This window comes from Apteryx mantelli, chromosome 3 (assembly GCF_036417845.1).
Source record: "Apteryx mantelli isolate bAptMan1 chromosome 3, bAptMan1.hap1, whole genome shotgun sequence".
Taxonomy (NCBI): Eukaryota; Metazoa; Chordata; class Aves; order Apterygiformes; family Apterygidae; genus Apteryx; species Apteryx mantelli.
The window spans coordinates 53,644,754-53,653,821 of record NC_089980.1 but is presented as its reverse complement, the minus strand read 5'-3'; the positions used below and the strand labels follow the sequence as shown (position 1 = coordinate 53,653,821).

At 41.3% G+C, this 9,068-nt stretch overlaps 1 protein-coding gene across 1 annotated transcript; it reads left to right on the top strand.

Moving 5' to 3' along the window:
- The first annotated feature begins 4,960 nt into the window (after nt 1-4,960).
- TTLL2 (tubulin tyrosine ligase like 2) lies at nt 4,961-6,616 on the top strand. Its single transcript, XM_013946079.2, has one exon. The coding sequence runs from the start codon at nt 4,961-4,963 to the stop codon at nt 6,614-6,616; it is 1,656 nt and encodes a 551-aa protein (XP_013801533.2).
- Nucleotides 6,617-9,068: the final 2,452 nt, after the last annotated feature.

Sequence of the window (9,068 nt, the reverse complement as noted above, 5' to 3'; positions counted from 1 at the left end):
GAGCGCTGTGCCAGACAGGGTCTGCCCTGGCCTGCAGCGGGTGACGGGGTTTCTCCCTTCCGGCTCCCTGTAGGTACGTCGTCACCATGCAGCTTGGGTAAAGAGGACACGGAGGGTTAAAAAAGACAAAACCAGCACCAACCCCTGTCTCCCACTCATTCCCGCCTTCCTGCGGGGAAGTACTGCAGGCTTCGGCTCACCACAGCAGGGCGAAGGAGCCCCGGAGGCGCCGCCAAGCCGGCTGCGCCGCGGTTCTCCGCCTTTGTGCCAGCTGGCGGTTTCCCATTGCTAGGCAACTGCCCGCCAGCCCCTCGGCGGCCCCCAGCAGCCCGCACCGCCGAGCCGGGCAGCAGCGGGCACGGGCACGGGCACGGGCACAGCGCGGCGTGGAGCGGCGGCCGCTCGCCCTCTCCCCGCACCCCGGTGGCGGCGAGGCCAGGCCTCGCAGGCAGCAGCAGGCCTCAGCCGGCGCGCCGGGCCGCCGACGGCACCACGGGGAGCCGCGGGAGGTACGTGCCCCTCGTCGGGTCCGGTTGGGTTGGGGGATGGACGGAGACCTGCCGGAGACTTCCTCTCCGGGCCCTGGTTTGTGCGGAAACCGCGCGTTTCCGGCCCGCCGCCTCGCCCTGCGGGAGGGAGCCCGCCTGGGTTTCGGGGGCGAGGTGACGCCTCCCTCTAATATAAGCAATAACCGCGTTTTAGATGGCAAGAGGTGCTAATGCAAACTCAGTATGTACCTGTTCGGTCTTGCCCCTGCTCCTTTAGCAAAGTTGCTTTAGTACTAACAATATGTACTACTAATACTAATCCTGCTGCTGGCAGATTTTGTACCATCGAAGCTCCAATGTTTAAAGAAAATGCTGTTATCAATGAGTTAGCCTTTATGCCTTGACTTTAGTCAAACACTAGTTGTCTGTACGAGCACCTGGATGAAGTCATATAGCCTGGGATATACAGGGGTTGAAACGAGATGAGCCAGCGATCCTTTCCAGCCTTAAAATATATTGCTGCTTACCAGGCAGAAATTGTGAGCTAAAGAAATAATTATAATGGTGATTGCTGAAATTAAATCAACGAGTGGGCAGCTTCCAAATCCGTGTCACGATCCGTGGCCATGAGGGTTTAAAGGCTTAATGCGACAGACTACCAGTCTAATGACTGAGTCTAGACTCACCAGACTAATCAGTCTGATGAGTTTAATTTTATAGCAATATGCCCCATTAACACAGCAAACAAACTGTTTTAATGCTTAACTGTTAAGGACCATATTTCCAAAGATTGTGACTGCCTCACAGAGGTGTACAAATGAGCAACAGAAATGCATGGACCTATCCCAAGTAGCCATGAAAAGCAACCCCTAAGTTTGCATGTATTCCTTTAATGGCAGGCAGGAGTTCTGGCTGGTGTCACAGTGCCAGTATTATTGCAGTGGTATGTGGAGCTGCAAGAGATGCACGATGGTGTTCTTTTATTTTTAAAGGGAATATCATGGTTTCTGGATGTCAGTCTGCAGCAGCTGTAGGTAGATGTTTAAATTTTAATGCAGTTAGTTAGATTTTTGCATTGTGAAAGAATGCCTGCAAATACACAGATGGATCTCCAAATTATTGAAGAATGGGCTAAAAAGAAAGCCCCGTGGGAATGCAGGCAAAATTTCACTGAATGAAGAGATGAGTGTTCATCTAGGCACATATTTACACAGAGTAAAGTGAGTGAAATTTGTGTTCACTCATTTAGACCAATGACTAATCCAAAGTTGTCTTTTGCTAATTGCACTTCAGTTAGAAATTGCTTATATGTGATATGACTTCTTTAAAAGCAAGGAGGTGTTCTTTGTTAGTGAAAATGTTTTATTTTCTTTGTATCTCATAATTACCAGGGAATTTGAAGTTGACATCTATTATATTCAGCCTTGTTGAGCCAGTATCCTGTAAACTACTCCCTGAATACCAGAGGTATTAAAGATGTTCCACTGATACAAGCTGACGTGAACAAAACACCAAAGAAGGCTGCATTGTTCAGACATTACTAACAGCTTAATTTATGATTACCTAGTGAAGACCATGGTGGCACAGTTTACCGTGCCCCTGGATTCACATGCCACAGTGCCTTTCACTGAAACACTACTAGTAGCAATGTTGCATCATGCAGAAAACTCAAATCTAACTGTAGTCTGTAAGTTGATTCATCCAGATGCTTATTATGGCTACTTCAGTTACAACTTTTTTTTAATTTAATAATCTTTGCCAGGTACTAAAAAAATTGTTTAGTTGTTGTACATTTTAGTTTTTAATTTTATCATGTTTTTACGAAGTGCTGTTTAGCAAGCAGGCATGAAAGAGAAGTCCTAGGAAAGAAAGCAGAAAAAAAGACAATAAACGTTTCTGGGGACCATCACATAAGTGTGTGCAAGCTCAGAAGCAAGCTGACAGTTTTCTGGGATCTGAAAAGAAGAACTGACTGCAAGATACACAGCAAGACTACTTTCCCCTTCATGGTATTGAGGTAAATCCTGTTACATGATGACTGCACTTCAGTACTTACTTACTCATCATGTCTCTCTCCCATTCCCTACAAATCCTTCACCCAAGGAAAGGTTTCACTAAGACAAATTCAACTGCAATCTGTGCAGAAGGGGCCTGGAGGGATTCTCTGATCACTAAGGGGTTTCAAAGAAATAATCACAGTGCAAGTTATATCTTGCTCCATTCCACCACTAGCTTAAACCTGAGGTGAAAAGATATTGCAAGTCTAATTGTAAAACATCAGTAAAATATATTAATACATGTGTTACTAAAATGACTTCAGAATACAAAAATCATCATATACAGAAATACAAATTTTGGCCACGGTCTCTACTCCTGAACAAGGCCTAAGGTCCCTTTCCAAAAGGACTCCCATCATTCCTCACACAGCCTGGGCCAAAGCTGGCTTCAAATCCCCTCCTTTTTTAGGCACTGATTCCCTCACTGCAGGATATAAGGTGGTCCAGGGCCTTTTTTCCCTACACGTTACAGTGGTGCCATCCTATGGCAAAGCAGCTACATACTTCTGACACCAGTGCTCTGCTTCCCTACTTCCCTGAAAAATACCCTGGACCCTCCTCTATAACCCCCCTCCTATCAAGCTTCTATTGAGACTTTCCTGTTTTTAGTCCCAGTGTTGTACTGATGAGGATCCCCTTCCCATCTCCATTCACATCACTGTGTGGAGAAGAGCTCTGTGACTGTTTTGTGGTTACCCTTGAGAGCCAGTTAGCAGCAGCAGAATGCATCAGACAGCCAAGGCACAGTTGCATCATACAAGAGAGTCACCAAATGTCAGTGAGGAGTGAAACAGGTTTTCATCCTGCAAGAATTTTTGCATTATTTTTCACATCTGAATGAAATAATGAGAATCTTATGCTGTTTTGTGAATGAAAAAACTTTTGAATTATGTTAACTAACATTTGATAATGGTAAAACATTTCATTTCATATTTGAGCTTTTAGTTTTAAAACTATATTAGTGTAATTATTAAACATAAAAACTTCCTGAACCAGAGGTCTCAAATCTGTCTTTTTTAAAAATGAAGATGAGATATTCTGACAACTTCAAAACAAGTAAAATTTGAATCAGAAAAAAAGCTGGCAAAGATTACTTTTTGCTGAGGAAGAAAGCTTTCCATTTCAGCAAATTGTAATTTTTTTACAAAAAAAAAAAATCACCCCTGGCCAGCTCATTTGCATATTGCATTGAGTGCTTCCAAGTCTGATGTCTGCCCTCGGTTTCCATAGCAGTTTGGAAGGCAGGGGCTACACATTCTGGAGTTTGAAACTCCAGGGTCACGATTCTTAACTTGAAAAGAAAGAACAAGGATATTAGTCTGATAATACATTAGCAGGACTTGACCAGTATCATCTAGGATATGTTCCACCCATTTTGTATTTCTATTGCTTGCCTTTTTCTATGAGTAAAATTTAGAGCTTGTCCCTGGAGGGGAGTTTCCATCCTTGGAGGAGGGAGAGGTAGGTTGTTAATGTTGTGTCAGGCTGGTGCAGAGCACAAACACTCTTCGTTCATCCAAAACACACTTTCCTCTCCAGATGCAGAGTCTAATCCTCAGGGAACAGTTCTGTAGGGTTTCAGAAAGGAAAAAAAAAGAGAGACAGCAACACTCTGTAGTTTACAGGTCCACCGAATATTTTGCCCCCTGTGCCATCAGTCAGTATGATGCACAGAGTTTTTAGTTTTAGCCGTGTGTATTTAGAACTAGCTGGGAAGGGAAGAGCACACTTCATGAACAGTTTATGTGAAAATTGCTATGCCCAAAAGAACTCAAAGTGTATTTCTCACCCATAAGAATAGACAAGAACCATCACTGGTTTCCACTGTACATCCTGTGAAATGGTATTTCATTCAAAGTCTACATACATATCTATGGAACATTATTTTCATGAGAGGGAAATTATGAGAGAAGAATATGCCCAGCTCTTCAGGAACTGGAGAAGACTTCAGTGGAAGAATAACAGAAAAGTATCAATTAGTTTAATTAGCAGATGTCAGAGGAAGAAAATGGCATTTGAATTCAATGACAGTTTTCCTACTGTCTGCCATTAGTTTTGAATCAGGCCTTATCCATGAATTACAAAAGCCTTGGGGCAAGTACTGCTGCAATAGGCTACCTTAAAAGAAAAAGTAGATAAAGCAAGTGTGGAGACATAAATGTTTGCAGCAATCAGTGCTTTGCATTGCCTTACAGCTATGTGAAATAAATGCCCTTTTACACATCTTTAGTAAACAGCCTTTGACTTGATTTCTCATTCACAGAATTGAGAAGCACAGGGGTGAGATGTTTTAATACACTGAGAGTGGCAGGCATTAAGAATACAACAAGGGTGATGACTGCTAGCACAATCATCTGTGGCATTAATTGTTTTCTTCATGATGATTCTTTTTTTTCAGCTGGTAAGATCTAAATGATGGCAGATGAGCATGATGCAAGAGAGATCTTGAAGCCTTTGGTGTTCCGTCTCCATGAGAATGTCCCTGCAATAGTCCGTGAGGTTTTACTGGAACGTGGCTGGACTGAATTTGACAAAAAAGAGCAAGATGACACAGACTGGAACCTGTACTGGCGGAACTCACCTTTCCGTATGACAGACTACTGCAGCATTAAACCATGGCAGAGACTCAATCACTACCCAGAAGCTGTCAGGATCACCAGAAAAGACTATTTGGCAAGGCATCTGAAACGTATGAAAGGAGCATATGGATCAGCTCTATATGAATTTAGTCCAGTGGTGTTCATCATGCCCAATGACTATGTCAAATTTATGGCAGAATATAGCAAAGAGAAACAGTCACTGGGTAGAAGACCTAGCTACTGGATTTGCAAGCCTGTGGATCTCTCCCGTGGAAGGGGAATACTCATTTTTCAAGACATTAAAGACTTTGTATATGACTGTACAGTCATTGTGCAGAAGTATATTAGCAACCCCTTGCTCATTTCAGGGTATAAATTGGATCTCCGCCTCTATGTATGTGTCACCAGTTTTTGCCCCCTCACTATCTACACTTATGAAGAAGGACTGGTGAGGTTTGCCACTGAAAAGTTCGACCTCAGTTCTTTGGACAATGTTTATTCGCACCTAACAAACACTAGCATCAACAAGTATGGAGCTTCATATAAAAAATATAAAGAAGGGATTGGCTGTGGCTGCAAATGGACATTCAGCAAATTTCGTTCCTACCTTCGAATTTATGGGGTGGATGACCTGCTCCTCTGGAAGAAGATCAACAACATTGTGATGCTGACCCTGCTTGCTGTAACTCCCTTACCAGCGGCTTCCAATTGCTTTGAGCTCTTTGGCTTTGACATCCTGATTGATGACAAATTCAAGCCATGGCTTTTAGAAGTCAACTACAATCCAGCTTTGCGTTTAGACTGTTCCATTGATGCCACTGTGAAAAGAAAACTTCTTCATGATATTGTTGAACTGCTGAACTACAAGCAAATTGACGCTCTCAGACAAAACCAAGTGGCTGGGACAAAAGCTGGTAGAACGCATGTGCCTTTGAGCACACCTGGTGAAAGTGCACTGGAGGAGGCCTCTGACTTACTCACTTGCCAAGGAGAGGCTGAATGCACTGCTACTTCTTCAGTACAATCTGCCTTGCAGGCTGCAAAAGGATCAATTCATAAGGTGGTCACTCAGACTAAGAAAACTGCCAGAGGACACCCAAGGAAAACACTGACTTCCCAGCTACGGGAAAGGATGAACATGCCAAAAACATCCTCCCAAGCAAAAGCTGATACAAAAAGCAAACAACTCCCAGGAGCTGTGTATTATCCACACCAGTTTGTCCAGCCCAGCCGCTGGTTACCTACACCTGAATTCTGGAACTGCAAATTAACCACGCTCCCCTATTTTCTCTCTGATAAGGACCAGAAGCCTATCCCCCGGGTAGGAGATTTTGTCCTTACTTTTCCTTTTAATGAAGCTGCACTTCAAGCTTCCAGGGATGGGATAGATGTAAAGAGCATCATACAGGAAATAAACAAGTTAGTGAACAAAGAGTTGCCATCAAAACAGCAGAAGACAAAGAAAAGGGTAGACTATTTAGCTTCTGTGTAACTTCATGGTGTTAGCTGTTAGATGTATCATAAATAACATCTTTAGCTGAAAGGTGGTAGAGGTACACTGAAATTGTATCAGAAACAGAGATATCTTAAGACATACACAATTCAGAAATTGATCTTGTAATTTAGCAATTACCATGAGATTATTTTTTAAATAGAAAGCACTGAATAATTCTTTAAAGTAATTCTTCTAATTTTTAAAGTCCCAAAATAAAAATGGAGAATTGCATTTCTCAAAAGATTCTCAAAAACATCAATCTTCGTTTATTATTTTTCTATTAATTTCAAACCTTGATCTCAGAGATCTTTGCTTCTTTTCTCTTCCTGACTAAGGGGGCTTTATGACTTGAAGAAGCTGGTCAGTTTGCACCCAGGAGTATTCAATATGTGCTCAGTTTACAAAGCTGCAAGTGATATGAATGGTTATAAAACTATCACGTTATTGAAGAATCCTGTAAGCTTCCTGACATTGCTTTCCACAGATTAATTTTGCACTGTATGAAAAAATACCATCAAATAAAATAACTTTCATTTTATCACCAGTAAGATTCTGTAGAAATTATTATGAAAGGTAATTTAAAAAAAATCTATACACTGTTCCAGTCTGTTTCTCAAATAAACTCTTAATAAAGAAGGCCTTGTAGACTGCATGAGTAAGAAAAATACAGTAATTAGGTTTTCCAAGCTAACAGAGAAATTTGATATTGGAGGGGGAATATAAACTGCAAGATCACACTCAGAACACCAGATCAAACCTCTCTCTCACTGACTCTGCATTAGCCATTTGACGGGTGCAGCAGTTAGGCAGCTTTGTCTTGCTTGCAATAAAACTTCCTCAGCGATAAACTGAGCATGGAAAAAAACACTAAACTGAAGTATTTTCAAAATACTATCCTTCCCTTGAACATCTCTGGTGCCTCCAGTTGTCTGAACGGAAGTAACTCTGGAAGTCACAGTGAATTTTGGAAATCACAATAAATTTGACTCAAAATTGAGGTTAAATACTGGCTGTAGTGTGCTTCATCTAATGTCCAGAAAACCTGTGGAAAAAAGAGAATTGAGGTTTCCCCACTGTGTTCCATCTCCCTGAAGGATTCATAAAAATTTGTTCACTATATGCCCTCTAGGACAAAAATCATAGAGAGCTGGCTTTTCCCAGGTAGATATGTATACCACTACAGTTTAAGCAAACATGCAGCCATACCTGTTTGGATTATTTGTGTTTCCACAACTAATCAGCTATAGCTGGTAGAGCCATTGCTGCTTATGATAACTGATGCATGGTGTACTTTACCATTGCCTTTGCAGCAAGAGGAAGTAGAGGAGATAAGATGTGAGAATCAGCCTGCGACAAATGAGCAGTAATATATGTCATAATTAATATTGGAAGAACGCCTAATTGTAACATACCTGACATGGCTCTTGTCATTTATGTAGGTATCTGTCTCCTCTTTATCAAACCAAAGTAATTCCTGCTGCTTGTTTCAACAAACCCATTGCTGTTATACTACAAAATATTACTTGAAAAAAAATGCCTTGGTAAGACTGGTGGCCAGAAGCTGGATGGCAAAAGTACTGTGAAATCCTTAGTAGTCTCACCCTCAAAGCAGTAGTTCTTTGTTATACTGGTAGCTTTGTTACATTACAGCTTTAAAAGGTTATGCTTAAATCTGGCTTGCCATTGTATATAGACAGCATACAGATAATGGAAAATTCTGTATTTCTTTTCATGGGGTCATCATTCACCAAGGTCAGTATTCCAAGGCTTTTCTTGAAAAAACAGCAAGAAGAGTTAAAAAAACCCTCTTGGCTGAATAATACCCTCAGTACTGTGTACTGGCAAAATTAGTAAGTACTTAGAGTACTTTTTTTCCTGTCATCTTTTCTGTAAGAGTCTTTCAATCTGTTGTTGGTTAAACAAAAACGCTTTGTTGGACAAAAAAAGCTTTTCTTCTTCACATGCATGTGAGAAGCATCATTAGGAAAGGTATAGTTCCCTTAGCCTGCAAAAGTTTTAGAAATTCAGGAATGTTTCCACTTTGCATTGAGATGAAAGTTGGGAACTTTTAACTTTTTTCGAAAAAAAAAAAGGCAAAAAAGAAGATATCCTAGTGGCCAGAGAACTTTCATGGGTTGTGAGAAGGCAGAGATTTTAATTCTTGTTTTAAATTAGGCAGTGATTTAAGCAGTGGACTTCCACCTCCTTATGGAGTTTCTTATCCTCTGGGTTATTCAGAGGTAAGTTGTTTTTGATCCTTCAGCAAAAATTCCCCTGGAAACTAATAACACTCAGTGACATTTCATCAAAATTTAGTAGAATCCTACAAAAACAGGTATGGTTTTAATAAAAGCAAATATTTTACCAAAAAGAGTTCTGAACAGCCTTACTGGAAATGTGCTTGTGCTATTTCCTTTCAAAGACCTACCTTCAAAAATCTGTGTGACTG

What these genes read in the sequence shown, in the direction of transcription:
- TTLL2 (XM_013946079.2), top strand. Translation starts at nt 4,961, where the DNA reads ATGGCAGATGAGCATGATGCAAGAGAGATCTTGAAGCCTTTGGTGTTC.